Genomic DNA, 27,500 nt, shown 5'->3' with positions numbered 1-27,500 from the left:
ATGCAGCGTCCAAACTGCAGGCACAGAAACTGGAGGCTAGCAGTGGAACACACTGGAGGCTGGCAGTGGAACACACTGGAGGCTGGCAGTGGGACACACTGGAGGCTGGCAGTGTGACACACTGGAAGCTGGCAGTGGAACACACTGGAGGCTGGCAGTGGGACACACTGTGGAGGCTGGCAGTGGACACACTGGAGGCTGGCAGTGGGACACACTGGAAGCTGGCAGTGGAACACACTGGAGGCTGGCAGTGGGACACACTGTGGAGGTTGGCAGTGGAACACACTGTGGAGGTTGGCAGTGGAACACACTGGAGGCTGGCAGTGGACACACTGGAGGCTGGCAGTGGGACACACTGGAGGTTGGCAGTGGGACACACTGGAGGTTGGCAGTGGGACACACTGGAGGCTGGCAGTGGGACACACTGGAAGCTGGCAGTGGAACACACTGGAGGCTGGCAGTGGGACACACTGTGGAGGTTGGCAGTGGAACACACTGTGGAGGCTGGCAGTGGGACACACTGGAGGTTGGCAGTGGACACACTGGAGGTTGGCAGTGGGACACACTGTGGAGGCTGGCAGTGGGACACACTGTGGAGGCTGGCAGTGGGACACACTGTGGAGGCTGGCAGTGGGACACACTGGAGGTTGGCAGTGGGACACACTGTGGAGGTTGGCAGTGGGACACACTGTGGAGGCTGGCAGTGGACACACTGGAGGCTGGCAGTGGGACACACTGGAGGTTGGCAGTGGGACACACTGTGGAGGCTGGCAGTGGACACACTGGAGGCTGGCAGTGGAACAAACTGGAGGCTGGCAGTGGGACACACTGGAGGCTGGCAGTGGGACACACTGTGGAGGTTGGCAGTGGGACACACTGTGGAGGCTGGCAGTGGGACACACTGTGGAGGCTGGCAGTGGGAACACTGGAGGCTGGCAGTGGGAACACTGGAAAAACTGAGCTTTCAATGACATGAAGCTTTGCTTGGTGGGTAAATCTGTGCTGACTTTGCCAGACAACACTAACAATTTCTAAAAGCCACTGAAGTAATAATTTAAATAATCTAAATGTCTGTCTGTCTGTCTGTCTGTCTGTCTCTCTCTCTCTCTCTCTCTCTCTTCTCTCTCTCTCTCTCTCCAACTCCACAGTGATCCAGACTCTATCAGTTCATGAATCTTCTCCTCTGGTCTGAACAGCAAGAGTCTGGTCGCTCTTTCCTGCTGCACAGGAAGTGATGCGTCTTGCATTTCCAGTTTGTTTGGAATCAACAGAAGACGAAGAACTGGGTAGTTAGCATGAGCAGCGATAGCCACCATGGCTGAACAGACAGAGAGAAGAGAAACTCAAACTCCATCAAAATTCAAAGAAAAATAAACAGATGAATCTCTCAGTGGAAGACGAGTGACCTGCAACACAAGAGTGAACATCGGGCCGGGAAGGTCAGAGGTCAGACTGCTGGTGACAAAAAACAAACTCAGAAAAGGTAAAGGAAGAATTTTCAAGTCTAAATTTTTTTAATAGAAAGATTTATTCATCTGGTAACTCAGACTGTGAGAATGTGACAGACAGAAACCAGAAGCCAGAATCCAGAAGCCATGCCCTTTGCGATAATATTCATATTTCAGCAGTTTGGAATCTCTGCCAGATTGTGTTTTTTGCTTCAGAAGTCCCTATCTATCTATCTATCTATCTATCTATCTATCTATCTAATAGCTGACTAGCTCACTAACTGGCCAACTAGCTAGCTAAACACCTAGCTGACTGATTAGCTAGCCAGCTGACTAAAAACAGCCTGTAAGACTCAGTTAGTTTCAGTCCATCATGCACATTCCATCACTGACAGTTTGTAACGTTCATCCAGTCGTCCCTTTATTATAAAATCCAAACTGTTGGACTTCTGTAGTTCCATAATCCCAGAATTCCACACTCTGCATCGGAACCATGCAATCCCATAATCCATGCCATTGATATTCCATAGTTTTATAATCCATGCAATTGGAATTGAACAGTTCCAGGTTCCAAACTTCTGGAGTTCTGTGAGTCCAGGTCATTGAAGGTCCAGAATTCCAAAATCCAAGACAGTGTAATTCCGGAGTTCAAACCAAATGGGAATTCTGTAGTCCAGTAGAAACAGCTGCCAGTCCCAGAGCCCCCCCACCCTCGCCCAACACCCTGCACCCAGACATCCTAGCCCAACACCCTGCACCCAGACACCCTGCACCAAGACACCCAGACACCCTGTACCCAGACACCCTGCACCCAGACACCCAGACACCCTGCAACCAGACACCCTGCACCCAGACACCCTGCACCCAGACACCCAACACCCAGACACCCTGCACCCAGACACCCTGCACCCAACACCCTGCACCCAGACACCCTGCACCCAGACACCCAACACCCAGACACCCTGCAACCAGACACCCTGCACCCAGATACCCTGCACCCAGACACCCTGCACCCAGACACCCAACACCAAGACACCCTGCATCCAGACACCCTGCAACCAGACACCCTGCACCCAGACACCCTGCACCCAGACACCCTGCAACCAGACACCCTGCACCCAACACCCTGCACCCAGACACCCAACACCCAGACACCCTGCACCCAGACACCCTGCACCCAGACACCCTGTACCCAGACACCCTGCACCCAGACACCCAGACACCCTGCAACCAGACACCCTGCAACCAACACCCTGCACCCAGACACCCTGCACCCAGACACCAAGACACCCAGACACCCAACACCCTGCATCCAACACCCTGCATCCACACACCCTGCACCCAGACACCCAGCACCCAGACACCCTGCACCCACACACCCAGCATCCAGACACCCTGCACCCAACACCCTGCACCCAGACACCCTGCACCCAGACACCCAACACCAAGACACCCTGCATCCAGACACCCTGCAACCAGACACCCTGTACCCAGACACCCTGCACCCAGACACCCTGCACCCAGACACCCTGCACCCAGACACCCTGCAACCAGACACCCTGCACCCAACACCCTGCACCCTGACACCCTGCACCCAGACACCCAGACACCCAACACTCAGACACCCAGACACCCTGCAACCAGACACCCTGCAACCAGACACCCTGCACCCAGACACCCTGCACCCAGACACCCTGTACCGACACCCTGCACCCAGACACCCAGACACCCTGCAACCAGACACCCTGCACCCAACACCCTGCACCCAGACACCCTGCAACCAGACACCCTGTACCCAGACACCCTGCACCCAGACACCCTGCAACCAGACACCCTGCACCCAGACACCCTGCACCCAACACCCTGCACCCAGACACCCTGCACCCAACACCCTGCACCCAACACCCTGCACCCAGACACCCAGACACCCAACACCCAGACACCCTGCACCCAGACACCCTGCAACCAGACACCCTGTACCCAGACACCCTGCACCCAGACACCCTGCACCTAGACACCCTGCAACCAGACACCCTGCACCCAGACACCCTGCACCCAACACCCTGCACCCAGACACCCTGCACCCAGACACCCAGACACCCTGCACCCAGACACCCTGCACCCAGACACCCTGCACCCAGACACCCAAACACCCTGCAACCAGACACCCTGCACCCAACACCCTGCACCCAGACACCAAGACACCCAGCACCCAGACACCCAACACCCTGCACCCAACACCCTGCATCCACACACCCTGCACCCAGACACCTAGACACCCAGCACCCAGACACCCTGCACCCACACACCCAGCATCCAGACACCCTGCAACCAGACACTCTGCACTCAGACACCCTACACCCAGACACCCAGACACCCTGCACCCAGACACCCAGACACCCAGACACCCTGCACCCAGACACCCTGCACTCAGACACCCTACACCCAGACACCCTGCACCCAGACACCCAACACCCAGACACCCTGCACCCAGACACCCTGCACCCAGACACCTAGCACCATGCACCCAGACACCCTGCACCCAGACACCCAACACCAAGATACCCTGCACCCAGACACCCAGACACCCAACACCAAGATACCCTGCACCCAGACACCCAGACACCCAACACCAAGACACCCAGACACCCTGCCCACACACCCAACATCCAGACACCCTGCAACCAGACACCCTGCACTCAGACACCTTACACCCAGACACCCTGCACCCAGACACCCAGCATCCAGACACCCAGCATCCAGACACCCTGCACCCAGACACCCTGCACCCACAGACCCAACATCCAGACACCCTGCAACCAGACACCCTGCACTCAGACACCTTACACCCAGACACCCTGCACCCAGACACCCTGCACCCAGACACCCAGCATCCAGACACCCTGCACCCAGACACCCTGCACCCAGACACCCAACACCCAGACATCCAGCTGCATCAGCTGTTCAGCTGTGAAAACCTTTAAGCAGTGTGTTGTGCTGTGAGTCAAAGCAAAGCCACAGTGTTTCCTGGTCTGTCAGTTGCTGTGCTGTTTCCTTCCCTCTGTCTGGGCTGAAGCATGCACAGCTAAACAAACTGTAAGGCAGAGATCTGTTAAGACCCTACTGTAACTTTCATGTAGCCCACCTCAGAACAATTATCTATCAAAATACGATGATTGAAAAATGTTTTGTGCGAAATAAACTGAACATTCAGTCAAAGCAGACAGACGGGCTGCTGCCTCGTCTCACCCACCACAACGTTAACATAATATACAATTCTGCAGGGAAGACCAGCAGGCTCTTTAACAGCAGAGAACATCAGACAGACTGTATTGCTCGTGTTACATTTCCAAGTTGAAATGAAATGAAAAAAGCCAGTTTGCATTAATTCAGGTTTAAATGTTTTCAACCTTCTCTTCAAATCAACCTGCTGTTGTTTTAACATTCAGACGCATCTATAGACTTGTACCTGTGTGTTTGAACACACCGTCACAATGTTAACAAGCTGCTTCATATCTTCAGATTGTCTCAAGTTCAGTGATTTTGTTCCTCTATATAAAGAGTTCCATCCCTGCAGTTGTTGGACCCACAGACAGTATTGTCTGTAGCTGTTGGACCCACAGACAGTATTGTCTCCAGTCAGCTGTCAGTTGAAGCAGCGAGCTCCGCTGTCTCTTGCTGCAACAATGAGTCCAAACTGTTTGGCAAAATATCTCAGAACTATTTTTCTCTGCCGCAGCACAGACCGCTGAGTGGAAGCGGTGCGGTGCTGCTGCTGTCCGGGCCGCGGAGAGACAATACTGTCTGTGGGTCCAACAGCTACAGACAATACTGTCTGTGGGTCTACGAACTCCAGGATGAAGAGAGGAATTATATAGAGGAACTTGTCCTTTAAGAGTACTGCAGTGCATGTAAACATACGCAGTGTGGGGATTTCCCTGCTGTTGTCCATGGCCTTTAGTGCCTCTTGTGCACAGTTTAATCATGATAGAATAATTATTCTGTTAAATATAATAAAACAATTAATTTTATTCAATACGCTTGACTGGCCTAAACCTGGACCAGATCTGGTGTGTTTAGACAGGAAGGACCAGACCAGATCTGGAAGAAACATCAGTTGTTCTGGACTAAACCTTCAGTGTCTGCTCCTTCCCTTCGTCCTTTCCTCAGCTTTGTTCCTCCCTCCTCCTTTCCCTCCAACTCCTCTTCTGCTGCTCCTCCTCCTCCTCCTCCTCCTCCTCCTCCCCCTCTATTTCTTATTTTTCCATTTTACATCCCAGTAATTTCTGACCCTCTTATCCAATGAGGTCCCCAGTAGAATCAGCTTCAGTTCCTAGATCACCTGGTCAGATCTGGACTGAAGCCAGGATCAATATCTTCCTGTCAGAGTGTGAACATGGACCAGCTTCCCTCTGTGGGAACAGGAGCAGGACTGGCCAACATTTAGATGTTTTAATGCTATTATCAAGGGGAAGTTATTAATATATTAGTGTTGGAAGGGTTTTATTCAAAAACAATATACTGTATATCCATTTTGAAAATATTGTGCAACTTGAAACTTGTAAGTTGGTATTTCAAAAACATGTGATTAAATTCTCAGAAAACAGAACAATTATGTCATCAAAGGTCTCAAGATGACACCTAGCTGGAACAGAATGTGCTTTACTTATGCACTTTTATTTTGTTAACCAAGGACTTTGGTCACCTGCTATCCTTTCAGCCAGTCTCCAACAGTCTGCAGGTTTCCAATGAACCGATCAATCACTACAGCAGCTGATTTCACTGATTAACGTCCTTCACCCAGACGGAGGAGGAACCAGTTAGTGAAACCAGCTGCTGTAGCGTTTGGTTGGAGTGAAAACCTGCAGACTGTTGGACCTTCATGAGCCAGGATGGAGAACATTTCTTTAAAAGAACCATCATTTGGTTTAATGTTGTGCTGTCAATCATTTAGTCAACACAGATATGTTCATATTAGAGGAAGACATCTTGTTGCTACAACTTAACATGTTTAACTCATTGGAACGCCCAAATCCAAGATGGCGATTGTAAGGTTTATTGGTTTCATTTACAAGTTACTTTAAAATCGACCATAACTGAACTGTAGCTGATGTTGCTCACGTTTCGTAAAAGCAGTCGATTGTATTAGTGTGAATATAACTGATCATTTTGATGTTATTATGACATCATGTTCACCGTCTGTGTCGACACACTTCAGCAGTTTGTGATGTCAAGTGGGAGAAATCCGACTGGCGATCGGCACCAGGGGGCGGACGGGAGCGGCTTCTCCCAGCTGGCAGCTCGTATTTATGGAAAATCCGAGATGACATGAACGCAGCATTAAGTTCCCTACTGTCCTTTAAAAAGTCTCATTTGGTTTAACGTTGTGCTGTCAATCATTCGGCCAGTCGCTGTGGCGATCTGATTTTGGAGGGAAACTCTGATTCTTCCTCACCCCTCCTCCTCCTCCTCTCTCTCCTGCTGCAGACCAGCGTCCGTCTGTGAAATCATCCTCAGCTTCTCCTTGTTGGAATACTTACGCTGTGATGTCACTTCCTCCCCGCCCTCCTTCCTCCCCCCTGACCTCTGACCCCCGCCCTCTGATGTCACATGACAGGAAATCACCGCCTCAGGCATGGCCTCTGACGACTCGAACGACTCCCCGCCTAATTTGGTGTATCCCGCCGTGCCGCCGGCCGGGCAGCTCCGCCTCCTGGAGCGATCCACCGGCATCTGGAGCGGGGGGGTGGGGGAGGAGGAGGAGAGGAGGTGGGAGAGGGAGGAGAGGGACAGGTGAGAGGGGGTGAGGGAGGAGGAGGAGAGGAGGAGCAGCGCCTGGGACCCTCCTGGCGTCCCCCTGTGGAGGCTGGAGGAACTGCGAGAAGCTTCCGTCGAGTTTTTACGGAAAGATCTGGGAAGGTTAGGAGAAACCATCAGGGACTTCTGGGAGGAGGAGAGAGGAGACACCTCCTCCTGTCTCTCCTCCTGTCTCTCTGCTCCTCCCTCCTCCCCACCTCCTCCGGCTCCCCCCCAGCCTCGGCCGGCTCCTGCCCGGGCGGAGTGCCTCCTCTGCGGGGGAGGAGGCCGCGGGCGGCCGGGCGAGGCTCTGGCTCTGGGGAGCGGCAAGGTGAAGGAGTTCAGCGCCTCCTTCTGCCTGGAGGTCCAACAGGTGAATTCAGTGGTGGGACTGGAACAGGGGGGGAGAGAGAGTCTGTGGCTGGAGGGAGGGAGGTGTAGAGGGAGGTGGGAGGAGGAGGAGGAGGAGGAGGAGGAGGAGAGAGGAGGAGCGTCTCTGTGCTCCTGGTAGATACTGAACACTGCGTCTCTCTCTCCTCCTCCTCTACTCCTACTGCTGCTTAGAGACAGTTGCCTTGACAACAGCCCCTTCCCCCCTCCTTCCTCCTCCCCTCCTCCTCCTCCTCCCCTCTTAGCCAATAGTGACGCTGCGTACGGCGTCCTGGGTTTGGCCTCCAGGCTCTTTGATTGGACGTAGTTAACGAGGCCGTTGAGGGGATTGGCTGACGGGCGGCGGCCGGCGGCCGGCTTGCGGAGGCTGTGCAGGTCGATGACGGTGGAATAAATGTCTCGCAGGTTGATGACTTTGGTCTTTCTGTCGCGATTCTCATGCAGAACGGCGTTCGCACAGATGAAGAGGAAAATACCGATTCCCATGATGAGAGGACCAAAGACCTTCAGCCTATCAGAATACAGATACCTGAGAGAGAGAGAGAGAGAGAGAGATTATTAATTTTTAATAATATTATTAATTATTATATCAATATGTGAATTTTCCCTTCAGTCAGGACAGCTCATGTATATTAATATGTTTATCTGACATAGTAATAAGTTTTTGGAACAGATCTGCTTCATGTCTCTCTGCTGGAGAACAAGCAGCAGACTGAGCCTCAGAACAGGAGCTGAGACGTTCCGTTTCCTCGAGACAGAACCTAAAGGAACCGCTGTGGAACAGTGGAACCTTCAGTTATATGAGCCTGGTCCAGCTTGGCTGGATGATTATTGATCAGGTGACCAAACTGAAGCCTGTGTCCCACAGCTAACATCAGAGATATAAATATCTGTAATGACAGCAACAACAAATTCAGATACTCATCAACTTTTGGGTGACGCTTCATTCAGTCAGGAACACTCTCCTCATGAAGTTAAAACCTTATTGTACTAATAGTTCTTCAGTTGTATGTGGCAGCACAGGCTGTGTGTGTGTGTGTGTGTGTGTGTGTGTGTGTGTGTGTGCGTGTGTGTGTACCTATCCAGGAATTCCTCCAGGAATCCTCGTGGAAGTTGGAGGCTTGTCCCGTTAACGCTCTCTGTCCCGTTAAAACCAGCGCTCCCTCCTCTTCCTCCTCCTCCTCCTCTTCCTCCTCCAGTCTCCTCTCCTGTCTTTCTTATCTGGAAGGAGTGAGAGGTGCGTTCAACAAAACATCTTGATAACCAGGTGAACCAGTATGGTAAAACCTGTTAGCAGCTCACCTCAGCAGACGCAGTATCAGACGCAGTATCAGACGCAGTATCAGTATCAGACGCAGTATCAGTATCAGACGCAGTATCAGACGCAGTATCAGACGCAGTATCAGTATCAGACGCAGTATCAGTATCAGACGCAGTATCAGACGCAGTATCAGTATCAGACGCAGTATCAGTATCAGTACTAGTCGACACAGCCGGCAGCGCGGCACCCTCCTGTGGCCGGCCGGTGAAGAACAGGCCGTTTCGAGGCCAGTAGCCCAGAGCCGCCATGACCACGCCCACCAGCAGGACCATGATGCCAAGCGCCGCAACCAGACCAGAGACTGAACACAACTTCAACTTCCCCTTCACCACCACTACCTCATTCCTCCTGTAGGGGAGAGAGAGAGAGAGAGAGAGAGAGAGAGAGAGAGAGAGAGAGAGAGAGAGAGAGAGAGAGAGAGAGAGAGAGAGAGAGAGAGAGAGAGAGAGAGAGGTTTAGATCTAAAGGTTTGGATCTACTAAAGGTTTGGATCTAAAGGTTTGGATCTACTAAAGGTTTGGATCAAAAGGTTTGGATCTACTAAAGGTTTGGATCTAAAGGTTTGGATCTACTAAAGGTTTGGATCTAAAGGTTTGGATCTACTAAAGGTTTGGATCTAAAGGTTTGGATCTACTAAAGGTTTGGATCTAAAGGTTTGGATCTACTAAAGGTTTGGATCTAAAGGTTTGGATCTAAAGGTTTGGATCTACTAAAGGTTTGGATCTAAAGGTTTGGATCTAAAGGTTTTGATCTAAAGGTTTGGATCTACTAAAGGTTTGGATCTAAAGGTTTGGATCTACTAAAGGTTTGGATCTAAAGGTTTGGATCTACTAAAGGTGTGGATCTAAAGGTTTAGATCTAAAGGTTTGGATCTAAAGGTTTGGATCTACTAAAGGTTTGGATCTAAAGGTGTGGATCTAAAGGTTTGGATCTAAAGGTTTGGATCTAAAGGTGTGGATCTAAAGGTTTTGATCTAAAGGTTTGGATCTAAAGGTTTGGATCTACTAAAGGTTTGGATCTAAAGGTTTGGATCTACTAAAGGTTTGGATCTAAAGGTGTGGATCTAAAGGTTTGGATCTAAAGGTTTGGATCGACTAAAGGTGTGGATCTACTAAAGGTTTGGATCTAAAGGTTTGGATCTACTAAAGGTGTGGATCTACTAAAGGTGTGGATCTACTAAAGGTTTGGTTTAGCCCAAATCAAACAGTGTCAGTATTCGTCTTGTTTTGTGATCTTTGTGATCTGACAGCAGAACTTCAGTCGGGACGCTGCTGGTTTCATCTGCAGCTGCTGCAAGACTGGAGTGAAAATAGAGAGATGGAAATATTTAAGTACTGTGCTACATAAAAATTAGATTTCTAAATGATAATTCATGATGTTTCAGTTTGATATTTTGACAAATGAGGCTGGAACAAGTTTCTGACTGCTTCCACTGTTTATTGATTTCAATCAGAAATGTGTTGGAAACAAACTACCAATAGAGAGTTAGTTAGACTCTATGGCACTCCTTATATACAGGTGAGTGTGTGTGTGTGTGTGTGTGTGTGTGTGTGTGTACCTCTTCTTCTTGGCCTTCCTCTTGTGTGTGTGTGTGTTGCGTGTTTTGGAGCGGAGCGAGTCCTGCCGCCGGGCGTTGATCCGCAGGAGGCCGCCTGTCGCAATCATCACCAATGACCAATCAGACGGCTCGGCAGGCTAGGCCCCGCCCACTGCCACCTCACTGAGTCAGTCAGATACCTGAGAGAGAGAGAGAGAGAGAGAGAGAGAGAGAGAGAGAGACAGAGAGAGTTTACTGTCACAATCCCTGCAGTATACAGATCTGCTGTGCTTCCTAGAGTGAAGTGAAGGTAGTGAAGGAGGAAAGGAAACGAGATCTAGGGAAGACAAACAGCCCATTTACACCTGGTGATGAAACATGAGCTGAATCCAGATCTGCTGTCCGGATAAAGAACAATCCCATCATGCCCTCTGCACTTCCACCTGGTGTTTATGTGTTCTGGTTGTCAGATCTAATTATTCCTGCGCAGGGGGAGGAGCCAAACAGAAACCAACATGGCGGAGTCAGCCTAGATTTACTTTAGATTTCAGGAGGAAAGGTTTGTCTTTTACGGCTCTTTGGCCGGAGGAAACAGAAACATCCGGTTGTCTTTACAGCAACAGTTTACAAATTCTGCAGCTGCAGCGCCTCCTGCAGGACAGAGGAGGAGCTACAGGATAGAGGAGGAGCTACAGGACAGAGGAGGAGCTGCAGGACAGAGGAGGAGCTACAGGACAGAAGCTACAGGACAGAGGAGGAGCTACAGGACAGAAGCTACAGGACAGAGGAGGAGCTGCAGGACAGAAGCTACAGGACAGAGGAGGAGCTACAGGACAGAAGCTACAGGACAGAGGAGGAGCTGCAGGACAGAGGAGGAGCTGCAGGACAGAGGAGGAGCTGCAGGACAGAGGAGGAGCTACAGGACAGAGGACGAGCTGCAGGACAGAGGAGGAGCTGCAGGACAGAGGAGGAGCTACAGGACAGAGGAGGAGCTGCAGGACAGAGGAGGAGCTACAGGACAGAGGAGGAGCTACAGGACAGAGGAGGAGCTGGAGGACAGAGGAGGAGCTGCAGGACAGAGGAGGACAGAGGAGGAGCTGCAGGACAGAGGAGGAGCTGGAGGACAGAGGAGGAGCTGCAGGACAGAGGAGGAGCTACAGGACAGAAGCTACAGGACAGAGGAGGAGCTACAGGACAGAAGCTACAGGACAGAGGAGGAGCTGCAGGACAGAAGCTACAGGACAGAGGAGGAGCTACAGGACAGAAGCTACAGGACAGAGGAGGAGCTGCAGGACAGAGGAGGAGCTGCAGGACAGAGGAGGAGCTGCAGGACAGAGGAGGAGCTACAGGACAGAGGACGAGCTGCAGGACAGAGGAGGAGCTGCAGGACAGAGGAGGAGCTACAGGACAGAGGAGGAGCTGCAGGACAGAGGAGGAGCTACAGGACAGAGGAGGAGCTACAGGACAGAGGAGGAGCTGGAGGACAGAGGAGGAGCTGCAGGACAGAGGAGGACAGAGGAGGAGCTGCAGGACAGAGGAGGAGCTGGAGGACAGAGGAGGAGCTGCAGGACAGAGGAGGAGCTGGAGGACAGAGGAGGAGCTGCAGGACAGAGGAGGACAGAGGAGGAGCTGCAGGACAGAGGAGGAGCTACAGGACAGAAGCTACAGGACAGAGGAGGAGCTGAAGGACAGAGGAGGAGCTGCAGGACAGAGGAGGAGCTGCAGGACAGAGGAGGAGCTACAGGACAGAGGAGGAGCTGCAGGACAGAGGACGAGCTGCAGGACAGAGGAGGAGCTGCAGGACAGAGGAGGAGCTGCAGGACAGAGGAGGAGCTGCAGGACAGAGGAGGACAGAGGAGGAGCTGCAGGACAGAGGAGGAGCTGGAGGACAGAGGAGGAGCTGCAGGACAGAGGAGGACAGAGGAGGAGCTGCAGGACAGAGGAGGAGCTACAGGACAGAGGAGGAGCTGGAGGACAGAGGAGGAGCTGCAGGACAGAGGAGGAGCTGGAGGACAGAGGAGGAGCTGCAGGACAGAGGAGGAGCTACAGGACAGAGGAGGAGCTGGAGGACAGAGGAGGAGCTGCAGGACAGAGGAGGACAGAGGAGGAGCTGCAGGACAAAGGAGGAGCTGCAGGACAGAGGAGGACAGAGGAGGAGCTGCAGGACAGAGGAGGAGCTGGAGGACAGAGGAGGAGCTGCAGGACAGAGGAGGACAGAGGAGGAGCTGCAGGACAGAGGAGGAGCTGGAGGACAGAGGAGGAGCTGCAGGACAGAGGAGGAGCTGCAGAACAGAGGAGGAGCTGGAGGACAGAGGAGGAGCTGCAGGACAGAGGAGGAGCTGCAGGACAGAGGAGGAGCTGGAGGACAGAGGAGGAGCTGCAGGACAGAGGAGGAGCTACAGGACAGAAGCTGCAGGACAGAGGAGGAGCTACAGGACAGAAGCTACAGGACAGAGGAGGAGCTGCAGGACAGAGGAGGAGCTGCAGAACAGAGGAGGACAGAGGAGGAGCTGCAGGACAGAGGACAGAGGAGGAGCTGCAGGACAGAGGAGGACAGAGGAGGAGCTGCGGGACAGAGGAAGAGCTGCAGGACAGAGGAGGAGCTGGAGGACAAAGGAGGAGCTGGAGGATGGAGGAGGAGCTGCAGGACAGAGGAGGACAGAGGAGGAGCTGCAGGACAGAGGAGGAGCTACAGGACAGAGGAGGGGCTACAGGACAGAGGAGGACAAAGGAGGAGCTACAAGAGAGAGGAGGAGCTGCAGGACAGAGGAGGAGCTGCAGGACAGAGGAGGGGCTACAGGACAGAGGAGGACAAAGGAGGAGCTACAAGAGAGAGGGGGAGATGCAGGACAGAGGAGGAGCTGCAGGACAGAGGAGATGCAGGACAGAGGAGGACCGAGGAGGAGCTACAAGAGAGAGGAGGAGATGCAGGACAGAGGAGGAACTGCAGGACAGAGGAGGAACTGCAGGACAGAGGAGGAGACGCAGGACAGAGGAGGAGCTGCAGGGCAGAGGAGGAGCTGCAGGACAGAGGAGGACAGAGGAGAAGCTGCAGGACAGAGGAGGAGCTAGAGGACAGAGGAGGAGCTTCAGGACAGAGGAGGAGCTGGAGGACAGAGGAGGAGCTGCAGGACAGAGGAGGAGCTACAGGACAGAGGAGGAGCTGCAGGACAGAGGAGGAGCTGGAGGACAGAGAGGGAGCTGGAGGACAGAGGAGGAGCTGCAGGACAGAGGAGGACAGAGGAGGAGCTACAGGAGAGAGGAGGAGATGAAGGACAGAGGAGGAGCTGCAGGAGAGAGGAGGAGATGCAGGACAGAGGAAGAGCTGGAGGACAGAGGAGGAGCTGAAGGACAGAGGAGGAGCTAGAGGACAGAGGAGGACAGAGGAGGAGCTACAAGAGAGAGGAGGAGATGCAGGAGAGAGGAGATGCAGGACAGAGGAGGAGCTACAAGAGAGAGGAGGAGATGCAGGACAGAGGAGGAGCTGCAGGACAGAGGAGGAGCTACAAGAGAGAGGAGGAGATGCAGGACAGAGGAGCTGCAGGACAGAGGAGGACAGAGGAGGAGCTGCAGGACAGTAGAGGAGCTGCAGGACAGAGGAGGAGCTGCAGGACAGAGGAGGAGATGCAGGACAGAGGAGGAGATGCAGGACAGTAGAGGAGCTGCAGGACAGAGGAGGAGCTGCAGGACAGAGGAGGAGATGCAGGACAGAGGAGGAGCTACAGGACAGAGGAAGAGCTGCAGGACAGAGGAGGACAGAGGAGGAGCTGCAGGACAGAGGAGGACAGAGGAGGAGCTACAAGAGAGAGGAGGAGATGCAGGACAGAGGAGGAGATGCAGGACAGAGGAACTGCAGGACAGAGGAGGAGCTGCAGGACAGAGGAGGAGATGCAGGACAGAGGAGGAGCTGCAGGACAGAGGAACTGCAGGACAGAGGAGGAGCTACAGGACAGAGGAGGAGCTACAGGACAGAGGAAGAGCTGCAGGACAGAGGAGGAGCTACAGGACAGAGGAGGACAGAGGAGGAGCTACAAGAGAGAGGAGGAGATGCAGGACAGAGGAGGAGATGCAGGACAGAGGAGGAGATGCAGGACAGAGGAGGAGATGCAGGACAGAGGAACTGCAGGACAGAGGAGGAGCTGCAGGACAGAGGAGGAGATGCAGGACAGAGGAGGAGCTGCAGGACAGAGGAACTGCAGGACAGAGGAGGAGCTGCAGGAGAGAGGAGGAGCTGCAGGACAGAGGAGGAGCTGCAGGACAGAGGAGGAGCTACAGGACAGAGGAAGAGCTGCAGGACAGAGGAGGACAGAGGAGGAGCTACAAGAGAGAGAAGGAGATGCAGGACAGAGGAGGAGATGCAGGACAGAGGAGCTGCAGGACAGAGGAGGAGCTGCAGGAGAGAGGAGGAGATACAGGACAGAGGAGGAGATGCAGGACAGAGGAGCTGCAGGACAGAGGAGGAGCTGCAGGAGAGAGGAGGAGCTGCAGGACAGAGGAGAAGCTGCAGGGCAGAGGAGGAGCTGCAGAACAGAGGAGGAGCTACAGGACAGAGGAGGAGATGCAGGACAGAGGAGGAGCTGCAGGACAGAGGAACTGCAGGACAGAGGAGGAGCTGCAGGAGAGAGGAGGAGATGCAGGACAGAGGAGGAGCTGCAGGACAGAGGAACTGCAGGACAGAGGAGGAGCTGCAGGAGAGAGGAGGAGCTGCAGGACAGAGGAGGAGATGCAGGACAGAGGAACTGCAGGACAGAGGAGGAGCTGCAGGAGAGAGGAGGAGCTGCAGGACAGAGGAGGAGCTACAGGACAGAGGAGGAGATGCAGGACAGAGGAGCTGCAGGACAGAGGAGGAGCTGCAGGAGAGAGGAGGAGCTGCAGGACAGAGGAGAAGCTGCAGGGCAGAGGAGGAGCTGCAGAACAGAGGAGGAGCTACAGGACAGAGGAGGAGATGCAGGACAGAGGAGGAGCTGCAGGACAGAGGAACTGCAGGACAGAGGAGGAGCTGCAGGAGAGAGGAGGAGATGCAGGACAGAGGAGGAGCTGCAGGACAGAGGAACTGCAGGACAGAGGAGGAGCTGCAGGAGAGAGGAGGAGCTGCAGGACAGAGGAGGAGCTACAGGACAGAGGAAGAGCTGCAGGACAGAGGAGGACAGAGGAGGAGCTACAAGAGAGAGGAGGAGATGCAGGACAGAGGAGGAGATGCAGGACAGAGGAGCTGCAGGACAGAGGAGGAGCTGCAGGAGAGAGGAGGAGCTGCAGGACAGAGGAGAAGCTGCAGGGCAGAGGAGGAGCTGCAGAACAGAGGAGGAGCTGCAGGACAGAGGAGGAGATACAGGACAGAGGAGGAGATGCAGGACAGAGGAGCTGCAGGACAGAGGAGGAGCTGCAGGGCAGAGGAGGAGCTGCAGAACAGAGGAGGAGCTACAGGACAGAGGAGGAGATGCAGGACAGAGGAGGAGATGCAGGACAGAGGAGCTGCGGGACAGAGGAGGAGCTGCGGGACAGAGGAGGAGCTGCGGGACAGAGGAGGAGCTCTTAAAACGAAGCGATGTCTATGTCTGAGAGGCTTAAACTCTTCGGTAGTTCACAAAAAAAGCAAAAATTAGAGAAAGATTACAAAAAAAATGCAATAATAATATATGTGTATAGTAGAAATATGTTTTTTTATTACCTTGTGACCCCCTGGGGGGTCTCCTCCTACTCTTTCATACATCTTTCTGCCTCTCTCTCTCTTTCTCTCTCACTCTCTCTCTCTGCCTCTCTCTCTCTCTGCCTCCCTTTTCTCTTTCTCTGCCTATCTCTTTCTCTCTCTGCCTCTCTCACTTTCTCTTTCTCTCTCTCTGCCTCTCTCACTTTCTCTTTCTCTCTACCTCTCTCACTTTCTCTTTCTCTCTCTCTGCCTCTCTCACTTTCTCTTTCTCTCTCTCTGCCTCTCTCAATTTCAATTCAAGGTGCTTTATTGGCATGACAGTTCACAAACAAACAATATTGCCAAAGCATGTAACAAGATCTCTCTCTCTCTCTCTCTCTCTCTCTGGGATCAATTTATCAGTCTGACTGAGAGTCGACTGTGAAGGATGTCTGCAAGACCTGTGTGTGTTTTAAATGAATTATGATCCCCTTTCACTTTCAGACAGACAGACAGACAGAAAGGATTCAGTTCATTAGCAGAAGGTCACAGCAGAAGACACATGCATTGTTCCCTCAAGTTTAATCAAATCTGATCTGCAGCATGTGAGATACGTTGGCCCCTTTCCACACAACCTGTAAAATTGCTGTTTTTCCAGTAAAAGCTTCAGTTTCTGTTGTTGCCTTTCTGCTTTTTTAACGTAACGCTGCCATTCACACAACACTGTAAATACTATTACTAAATACTAATTCCTCTGTTGTTCCCTGAAATGACCTTTCACCTTCAGATTCTCTGCAGTTTGAAACTCGGCGGCTGATCTCTCCGTCTGTCCGGCTTCAGGATCTCTCTGATCTCTCCGTCTGTCCGGCTTCAGGATCTCTCTGATCTCTCCGTCTGTCCGGCTCCAGGATCTCTCTGATCTCTCCGTCCGCCTGACTCCAGGATCTCTCTGATCTCTCCGTCTGTCCGGCTCCAGGATCTCTCTGATCTCTCCGTCTGTCCGGCTCCAGGATCTCTCTGATCTCTCCGTCTGTCCGGCTCCAGGCCCCTCTGAAGTGAAGCTGCAGCCGGTCGTCTGGTGGTTTGTGTTTCCTCCTGTGGTTGGACAGCAGAGCGTCCGAACGTTCTGCTGCTAACGTTCTGCCGTTCTGCCGTTCTGCCGTTAACGTTCTGTCATCGTTCACACAGACGCTCCATACACAACTTTACTGGAACGTTACAACTGGAGCAGAGAAACTGGAGAACTGATTTACTGAAACCTGCTGAGACATTCAGCACAGACTGCAGAGGGGAGAGGGGCTTGTGAGTGACAGACAGTTAAACGCTGCAGCGCCTCCTTCAGGTCAATCAGAGCAATAAATCTGATGGGTCCAGGTGAAGGTGATGACAGTTTGAATAACACTGCAGATATTTATTATGTATGATTATTCTACAGTCAGTTTGCTATAATTCTACAGTCAAAACCCTAACCCTAACCCTCAAAATAGAAATATCATTATCATCCAATAAGATTAGCATAAGGCAGCAGTCCCAAACATTTGCTCGTAAATTTGTAAAATTGTCCCCCGTCTGTCTGTCAGACAGCTGGGCGGGGCCATGTTTCACCAAGCTCCTCCCCAATGACTCCTCAAATCCAAATCTATCAAATAGCAAACACCTCTTATTCAGTAAGTTAATACTTAGCCATTGCATATGGAGTTGTCTCCAATTGTATCCAAGACATGCTAGGTCAAAATGTATTTAAGACAAACAGTATTAACTTACTGAATAAGAGCTGTTTACTATAGATTTGTCCACTTGGTGTCCCCAGTGTCCTCCACCAGCTCCCTTTCCAGCACAGGTGTTTCCAGTTATGCCACGCATCAGCTGTTCATTGTTCTGCCAATTACCTTAGCAGTATCTATACCAGTCTCTTTCCCTCTTGTCTCTGCCAAATTGTCTTGTGCGCCTTGTGCCCAAGCTCTTGCACGTTCATGTTCTCTGCCGGTCTTACCTGTGTTTTGATCCCTGCCTTGCCTGACCCTCGTCTGTTTGGTTGCCTGTATCACCCCTGCCTGCAAACTGTGCTTTACAACACCAGTTTGCCTCCATTTGCCTGCTTTTGGGTTCAAACCTGCCTGATTTGTCACAGTACAGTCTGGCCAGCATGGACCCAGCAGATACCAATCAGTTTCATGCTGCCATCATCGCTCAAGAGTCCAAGCTCAACCGGCATGAGCAACGCTTGGCCCGGGTCACAGAGGGACTCCAAGGCTTATCGGTCCACCTGGACCAGACTCTTTCGGACATCGTTAACCGTCTCCAGTTTCTCTCTACGGTCCCTCAGGCGTCACCAGCAGCTCCAGTTGCTCCTGCTGCTCCTTCTCCCAGAGTTCGGGAACATCCTGTTTCCCATGAGTCTCGACTTTCACCACCAGAGCGCTATGGGGGGGATCCAGGAGGGTTCCGCAATTTCTTTGCCGTGTTCCCTGATTTTTGAATTGCAACCATCCACCCTGCCTACGGAGCGGTCCCGAATAGCCTATATCATCTCCCTGCTGAAGGGAAGAGCATGGGAATGGGCTTCAGCAGAGTGGGAGAAACAGTCTCCGGTATGTACCAGTCTTGCTCGATTCATTGCTGAGATGAAGAGGATTTTTGACCCTGTTGTAGGCAGAGAGGCAGCACAAAGACTAAACCTAACCCTTGATGCGGGTGTGGCCCATCAACTTGGTATAAAGACTATTTCACTGCTAGAACCGAGAACAGCCAGTGGTCTGGATGGTCGATTACTTAAAGAGGTAACCCATAAAACCGTTCCTGTGAAGCTGCTATTGTCTGGCAACCACAATGTGGTTATTGAGATGTTTATTTTAGAAGACTCACAGATTCCCCTGAGGCCTGTCCCCCGAAGCGAGATTAGTGTGTTAGCGAGCTAACTTTGGGTTTAACCCTGGCTTTTCGGTCTCACATAAGTGGTTCACTTTTAACTGGGGTAGATCACCATGGTAACTTATGCTGCACGGCTAACCTGCTCCGGAGCAGGTTCAGTTCAGGCTATCAGATAAAAACGTATGAAAGACCCGCCTCCTGACCAATCAGCTCTCTGGAAACAGGGAGTCACCATTCCTACAGGATTCCGATATGGACAAAAGTACTGCATTCAAATGAAAATGACAAGTAATAAAGGAAACTGTTAGGCTACTATTGAATTAACAGACAGAAGAAGTGCTGTTCGCAGGGCGACATGTTTACAGATCAGTAGAATCACTTTGCTTTTCATGATAGTTTACTATCTTGCCAGTTTGGATCTGATGAAGAGGTCAGTGATCCAGAGCCTATACTGCCCCCTTCTTGTCTTGTTGCAGCTGTCACTTGGGAGGTGGAGAGGCTCGTGAGAGGCCCAGCAGCAACAACCCTGTCCGGACGACTGCCGGCTGATCGCATGTATGTTCCTGACTCTGAGTCCGATCCCAGGTCCTGCAGTGCAGTCCTCCATCCTACCTTCCATGTTTCCAAGGTGAAGCCTGTCCATGACAGTCCATTGGTACCTTATGCCCAAGCTCTTGCGTGTTCATGTCCTTTGCCAGTCTCACCTGTGTTTTGATCCCTGCCTTGCCTGACCCTCGTCTGTTTGGTTGCCTGTATCACCCCTGCCTGCAAACTGTGTTTTACAACACCAGTTTACCTCCGTGTGTCTGCTTTTGGGTTCAAACCTGCCTGGTTTGTCACAACCAGACCAAACTAAACCAAACCATATACTAGAACTTCACCACACCGGACTGAACTGATCCAGACCGTCCAATCAGGAGCTTTGATTCGACCCTGTGTTCTTCCAGCAGAGCGTTGTTAACATTCGGTCAGGATGAAACCGGCTGCGGCTGCTAAAGTTTTATTTACAGACAGACAGTGATGAAAACAGCAGGAAGTGGAGGGGCGGAGCCTGGAGTCCAACTTCCTGTCAGACTACCACTAATAATACTACTAACAATATTATTACCACAACTACTACTAATACTACTAATTATACTATTACCAACATTAATACTACTATTAATAGTAACTACTGTTAATTGCTAACACTATAACTAATAGTTACAGTAACGATATTCTTAACACTTACATGAATAAAGATCTAATTGTCTTGTTTCTATTTTGGGTCGAATGATTCTGAGAGATGTGTAGTTTCTACTGTCTCTATTCTTTGTTTCTATTCTATTCTATTCTATTCTATCAACATCTAAATGATTATTTCAGATCAATAAATCAACATCCAAATGATTGATCCAGATCAATAAATCAACACCTAAATGATTGATCAGATCAGTGGTTCCCTGTCAGTCCAACTCCATTCAGAGTGGAGGAACAGCGCTGTTTCACAGCGATCAATACAATCAATACTGATCAATAACAACAACATGCACACGTTCATACAGAGAGCATGAAGGCTGTTCCTGGAATAGAATAGAATAGAATAGAATAGATTGTCTGTCCTGTTGTCTTACCTTGCCTCCAACTCTCTCCTCGCTCACTGGTAGAGCTGCCTTTAAATCCATGGCTCTCTTCTTCTCTCCTCCTCACTGATAGATCTCCGTAAATGAACCTCCTCCTTCTTCTTCTACAGCAGGAATGAGCCTGCAGAGAGAGAGAGAGACAGAGAGAGAGAGAGAGAGAGAGAGAGAGAGAGAGAGAGACAGAGAGAGAGAGAGAGAGAGAGAGAGAGAGAGAGAGACAGAGAGAGAGAGAGAGAGAGAGAGAGAGAGACAGAGGGTATTTCTCTCCCACTGCGCTCCTACTCTTAAACCCTTGGGGAGAAACTGTCTCTCTGTCTGTCTGTCTGGTTGTCGTAGGAGAAGCTGATGCTGATTCTGGGATGTTGCTGTTGCTAGGATACGGCAGCAGAGGAGCACTGCAGCATCTGAATAATTTGTTTCTATAAACTGATTTAGAGAGAGAGACAGACAGAGAAAGAGACAGAAAGAGAGACAGAGAGAGAGAGAGAGCGAGAGAGAGAGAGAGAGAGACAAAGAAAAAGAGAGAAAGATAGAGAGAGATACACAGAGACAGAGAGAGAGAGAGAGGGTTTCCCCTCCCTCTCTCTCTCTGCAGCAATTGCTCTTTATTAACTCATTTATCAACCAATCCAACACACACACACACACACACACACACACACACACACACAAGGGTGCTGTGGACAGACTCAGAGTTTAAATCACTGAAAAACCCGGAGACAGTTTACTGTAGTTTAACTGTTTAACTACAGATTAACTATTAACTACAGTTTAACTGTAGTCAAACTACAGATTAACTACAGATTAAATAACTACAGTTTAACTACAGATTAACTATTAACTACACTTTAACTATAGTCAAACTACAGTTTAACTAGTTTAAATACAGATTAACTACAGATTAACTAGTTTAAATACAGATTAACAACAGTTTAACTGTAGTCAAACTACAGATTAACTACAGTTCAACTAAAGATTAACTACAGTTTCATAGTCAATATAGTTTAACTACAGATTAACTAGATTAAATACAGATTAACTATAAACATACAGAAAATTTGAGTTGGGAATTGAACCCGGGTCATCCACCTCCACCCTTACTGTCCTTTAATTACTACTGTTACTACTACTAATACTACTACTGCTACTACTACTGTTACTACTGTTACTACTACTAATACTACTACTACTACTGTTACTACTACTAGTGTTACTACTACTAATACTACTACTACTACTACTGTTACTACTACTAGTGTTACTACTACTAATACTACTACTACTACTGTTACTACTACTAATACTACTACTGCTACTACTACTGTTACTACTGTTACTACTACTAATACTACTACTACTACTGTTACTACTACTAGTGTTACTACTACTAATACTACTACTGTTACTACTGTTACTACTACTAATACTACTACTACTACTGTTACTACTACTAGTGTTACTACTACTAATACTACTACTACTACTACTGTTACTACTACTAGTGTTACTACTACTAATACTACTACTACTACTACTACTGTAACTACTACTGTTACTACTACTAATACTACTACTACTACTGTTACTACTACTGTTACTACTACTGTTACTACTACTAGTGTTACTACTACTGTTACTACTACTGTTACTACTACTAATACTACTACTGCTACTACTACTGTTACTACTACAAATATTGTTACTACTATTAATACTACTATTAATAATAACAACAATAATAGAGGTCAGGTCAGATGAAACTTTATTGATCCTGTGAGTAAATTGTGTTGTTGCATCAGCAAATAGAAACAGGATACAGCAAAGAGAAACAGAAAATAAATAAGAGTAAATTGTTAATGAGTTGTTACCGTGGCAACCTGGGGAACTGTTTGTTCCAATGGTTTCTAGTTGTGACTGACAGCTTCAAGAACGAACAGCACCGCTTCACGGTGTTCAGTAGAAACAGTGGCTTCATGGTACAAACTGGTTTACAAACAGACTCTGTACAGCAGAGCGCCACCTGCAGGCTGGCATGACAAACAGCAGGGAGCTGATCTGGGTTCAGGTCTCCGAGGCGGATTTCACACCGTTCCTCCTCACAAACAAAATCAAAGCCGACGCTCATCTGACTCAGATCGATCCGTCACACGGGTCGGTTCTGTCGGTTCTGTCGGTTCTGAAACTGTTCTTCAAACAGCCAGAAACATCCGATTCTCCAGTGAGAACCAAAAGGTTTCACACCGTCTGACAGTGTGATGTCACCGTGACATCACACTGTCGACAGTGTGATGTCACCGTGACATCACACTGTCGACAGTGGGGTTCTCATTATAGAGAAGAAGAAGAAGAAGAGGAGGAGATGTGAACCCAGACAGCGTCCTGACAGGTTGTGGGTTTGAATCCCTAAAATATTCATCAGCTCCAAAATAGAAATATAGAGATAGACAACAATAGATAATAATTATAACAATATAGAGAACAAAATTATAAATATAGAATCTCAGAATAAGAACTGTGCTGAATAACCAACAGACAGACAGACAGACAGACAGACAGGCAGGCAGACAGACAGACAAACAGACAGACAGACAGGCAGACAGACAGGCAGACAGACAGACAGGCAGGCAGACAGACAGGCAGGCAGGCAGGCAGGTAAACAGACAGACAGGCAGACAGACAGGCAGGCAGACAGACAGACAGACAGACAGGCAGACAGACAGACAGACAGACAGGCAGACAGACAGACAGACAGACAGACAGACACAAAGACAGACAGGCAGACAGACAAACAGGCAGACAGACAGGCAGACAGACAGGTAAACAGACAGGTGAGAGCACCTCAGGGTTTTAAACAGGTGCTGGAGGACAGGAAACCAGTGGTGCATTCTGGGAAATGTCAGGGCATGATAGACAGTGCAACTTGTTGGGCAACTCTGATAGTGAACTCTGCTGATGTCGCTGCCTCAGCAGAGCTGCCCCATGTGACCGATAGAGTGAACAAATCACAGCAACTCAGAGCGTCAGAGAAGACAGCGAACCTCCTGCACACCGAGACAGACGGCCATGTTGGATCTGTGCGGCCCAGACAGACGGCCATGTTGGATCTGTGCGGCCCAGACAGACGGCCATGTTGGATCTGTGCGGCCCAGACAGACGGCCATGTTGGATCTGTGCGGTCCAGACAGACGGCCATGTTGGATCTGTGCGGTCCAGACAGACGGCCATGTTGGATCTGTGTGGTCCAGACAGACGGCCATGTTGGATCTGTGCGGTCCAGACAGGAAGCTGCTGCTCCGTCTGCAGCTTCACAAACCAAACGCATCCAGGCTCAAACTCAGTTTCAAATAAAAGTACTCAATCTAATGTGCAATATATACACACACAAATATATATATATATATATATATGTATATGTATACATACAGTACATACATACATACATACATATATATATTTATCTTCATGTAAAACTAAATAAAACGCTGAATTCAAATGAATCTTTCTCACAATTTTTACACAAAAAATCATCTTTTGTTTTTCAGATCTGATCCAGAAAACATGAATGTGTCCTGCTTCTCTTCTTTACTGGAAACAACCTGTCTCACTGCGCTGTCAGCCCGTCTCACTGCGCTGTGTCAGCCCGTCTCACTCCACTGTCAGCCTGTGTCAGCCTGTCTCACTGCACTGTATCAGCCTGTCTCACTGCGCTGTTTCAGCCTGTCTCACTGCGCTGTCAGCCTGTCTCTCTGCACTGTCAGCCTGTCTCACTGCACTGTGTCAGCCTGTCTCACTGCGCTGTTTCAGCCTGTCTTACTGCGCTGTCAGCCTGTCTCTCTGCACTGTCAGCCTGTCTCACTGCGCTGTCAGCCTGTCTCACTGCGCTGTTTCAGCCTGTCTCACTGCGCTGTCAGCCTGTCTCACTGCACTGTCAGCCTGTCTCACTGCGCTGTCAGCCTGTCTCACTGCGCTGTTTCAGCCTGTCTCACTGCGCTGTCAGCCTGTCTCACTGCAAACTGTATCTTGTATTCACACTCAAGACAATAACATTTAAAAACAATCCGACTCAAAGTGACCGACAGGAGGGGCTGGGGGAGGAGTCAGGTCCTTATCTATGGTAACCAGAGGGGGAGGAGTCAGGTCCGTATCTATGGTAACCAGAGGGGGAGGAGTCAGGTCCGTATCTATGGTAACCAGAGGGGGAGGAGTCAGGTCCTTATCTATGGTAACCAGAAGGGGAGGAGTCAGGTCCGTATCTATGGTAACCAGAAGGGGAGGAGTCAGGTCCGTATCCGTGGTAACCAGAGGGACTTCCTGTGGGATGTTCAGAGCGGACAGGAAGTGACGTGTCGGGAATTAGATCCCATCAGCCCAGAGGACGCTGGCGGTTACCGTGGCAACATGAGACCGCAGCGGTTACCAACATTTAATCTGCTGCTGTTATTGGCTGTTTTTTCACACAGCGATGAGATCTGCAGCAGCTCTAGATTGGCCCACTGAAGCCCCGCCCACTTCCTCTGTGCAGATGAGATCTAAAGTCAACACTACCTGAGAGAGTGTGTGTGTGTGTGTGTGTGTTTAAATACATGGGTTTGGTTGAGTTCTACACACACACACATCAACCTGAACATAAAGCTATTCACCTCCTGTAAGGGGGGGGGGGTTAATGATGAGGAAGGGGTGGGGGGGGTGGGGGGGGGGTTTGTAATGAGGGGCGGGGTTTTCTGGAATGGCTCAATCATTAATTCCAGCCGTGTGATTGGACCGGCCAGGTCAGGTGTCCGTCTCGCCGGCCTGTGATTGGCTCTTGTCCTCTGCGTGTTTGAACATCAGAATGGAGTTGTAGATCTTGAGGGCGGGGCCTAGTTTGATTGACATGATCCTGACGATGTCCCGCTGGGTGAGCAGGAGGAAGGCCCGCCCATCGATTTGCTAGCAGACAGACAGACAGACAGGTAGAAAGAGAGACAGACAGGTAGACAGACAGAGATAGACAGACGGACAGAGGCAGTAACCAATCAGATCACAGCAGTGGTGAAGTCATAATCATGACAACTGACATGAACATGAATTAAACTTTATGAATGTTTACGACTGTTGTCATTGTCATTCGGCTGATAATGACACTTTCACTGTTCCTGATGTCTCTGTCATGACAACTGGACATTACCAAAGGGACATAACCTGTCATAAACATGTCATAAACATGTCATAAACATGTCATAAACATGCCATAAACATGCCATAAACATGCCATAAACATGTCATAAACATGCCATAAACATGTCATAAACATGTCATGACAGACTTCATTATCAAGCACAAATAAACCCTTTGGTTGTATGTGTTCACATTACATTAAACTGTCGTATTTGACATCACTGTGTTGATTTCCCTGAACTCAAGTACAGCGGGAGAATGTGGACATTTCATAAAGATATCATAAAGTGATAAAGTGTCTGTCATGAGATGTTTATGACATGTTTATGACATGTTTATGACATGTTTATGACAGGTTATGTCCCTTTGGTTAATGTCCAGTTGTCATGACAGAGACATCAGGAACAGTGAAAGTGTCATTATCAACCGAATGACACTTCATAAACATTCATGGAGTTTAATTCATGTTCATGTCAGTTATGACAGTGTTATGTCAGCATTATTCACCCCTTCAAATAAAGTGTTACTGAAATCTTTAATACTTAAATATTTAAACTCCTATTACTCCTCCTCCTTCTTTTACTTCTGCTCCTCCTCCACTCCCTACTACTGATCTTCCTCTTCTTCCTCCTCCTCCTCCTCCTCCTCCACTCCCTACTACTGATCTTCCTCTTCTTCCTCCTCCTCCTCCTGCTCCTCCTCCACTCCCTACTACTGATCTTCCTCCTCCTCCTCCTCCTCCTCCTGCTCCTCCTCCACTCCCTACTACTGATCTTCCTCCTCCTCCTCCTCCTCCACTCACCTCCTCTCTGAACTGCTTTGCTTGATCCTCACAGCCTGGAAGAGACTCAATAAACTCCTGATACCTGGAGAGAGATGAGAGAGAGAGAGAGAGAGACAGCAGAGGAGAGAGAGAGAGAGAGAGAGAGAGAGAGAGGACAGGCAGAGGAGAGAGAGAGAGAGAGAGAGAGACAGGCAGAGAGAGAGACAGGCAGAGGGAGAGAGAGACAGGCAGAGAGAGAGAGACAGGCAGAGGGAGAGAGAGACAGGCAGAGGGGAGAGAGAGAGACAGGCAGAGAGAGAGAGACAGGCAGAGGGAGAGAGAGAGACAGGCAGAAAGAGAGAGAGACAGGCAGAGGGAGAGAGAGACAGGCAGAGGGAGGAAGAGAGAGACAGGCAGAGGGAGAGAGAGGGGACAGGCAGAGGGAGAGAGAGAGACAGGCAGAGGGAGAGAGAGACAGGCAGAGGGAGAGAGAGGGACAGGCAGAGAGAGAGAGAGACAGGCAGAAAGAGAGAGAGACAGGCAGAGGGAGAGAGAGGGACAGGCAGAGGGAGAGAGAGAGAGGTAGAGGGAGAGAGAGAGAGAGAGAGAGAGGAGAGAGAGAGAGAGACAGAGGGAGAGAGAGAGACAGGGCAGAGAGAGAGAGAGAGGGAGAGAGAGAGAGAGACAGAGGGAGAGAGAGAGAGGTAGAGGGAGAGAGAGAGAGAGACAGAGGGAGAGAGAGAGACAGGCAGAGAGAGAGAGAGAGAGGGAGAGAGAGAGAGAGACAGAGGGAGAGAGAGAGAGACAGGCAGAAAGAGAGAGAGACAGGGAGGAGAGAGAGACAGGCAGAGGGAGGAAGAGAGAGACAGGCAGAGGGAGAGAGAGACAGGCAGAGGAGAGAGAGGGACAGGCAGAGGGAGGAGAGAGACAGGCAGAGGGAGAGAGAGAGAGGTAGAGGGGAGAGAGAGA

The 27,500-nt window shown here is 50.3% G+C and overlaps 2 protein-coding genes across 2 annotated transcripts in view; both read right to left on the bottom strand.

Annotated features, from left to right (window-relative positions):
• Positions 1–5,817: 5,817 nt before the first annotated feature.
• Positions 5,818–10,620, bottom strand: LOC144538168 (transmembrane protein 200C-like). The gene is made up of 7 exons (XM_078282275.1): positions 10,514–10,620; positions 9,067–9,303; positions 8,713–8,769; positions 7,819–8,163; positions 7,500–7,635; positions 7,033–7,181; positions 5,818–5,860 (listed from the first exon to the last, which is right to left on the bottom strand). Exons 1-7 carry the CDS (start codon positions 10,618–10,620, stop codon positions 5,818–5,820), a joined length of 1,074 nt encoding a protein of 357 aa, XP_078138401.1.
• A 14,694-nt stretch (positions 10,621–25,314) lies between these two features.
• The window catches only part of LOC139927503 (lethal(3)malignant brain tumor-like protein 4), a 34,875-nt gene continuing 32,689 nt past the window's right edge, over positions 25,315–27,500 (bottom strand). Inside the window, 2 exon segments of the mRNA XM_078282274.1 lie at positions 25,315–25,540; positions 26,571–26,627. Of these exon segments, the coding sequence (XP_078138400.1) occupies positions 25,382–25,540; positions 26,571–26,627 (216 nt within the window). The 3' untranslated portion in view covers positions 25,315–25,381.

This window comes from Centroberyx gerrardi, unplaced genomic scaffold (assembly GCF_048128805.1).
Source record: "Centroberyx gerrardi isolate f3 unplaced genomic scaffold, fCenGer3.hap1.cur.20231027 Scaffold_59, whole genome shotgun sequence".
Classification (NCBI taxonomy): Eukaryota; Metazoa; Chordata; class Actinopteri; order Beryciformes; family Berycidae; genus Centroberyx; species Centroberyx gerrardi.
The sequence above is the reverse complement of the archived record's forward strand: the minus strand, read 5'-3'. Positions and strand labels throughout refer to the sequence as shown.

What these genes read in the sequence shown, in the direction of transcription:
- LOC144538168 (XM_078282275.1), bottom strand. Translation starts at nt 10,620, where the DNA reads ATGATTGCGACAGGCGGCCTCCTGCGGATCAACGCCCGGCGGCAGGAC. An exon ending in CTGGAGGAATTCCTGGATAG is followed by an intron (nt 8,164 to 8,712) that starts GTACACACACAC and finishes TCTCTCTCTCAG; the next exon opens with GTATCTGTATTCTGATAGGC. An exon ending in TCAGAGGGCGGGGGTCAGAG is followed by an intron (nt 5,861 to 7,032) that starts GTCAGGGGGGAG and finishes CTGTTCCCACAG; the next exon opens with AGGGAAGCTGGTCCATGTTC.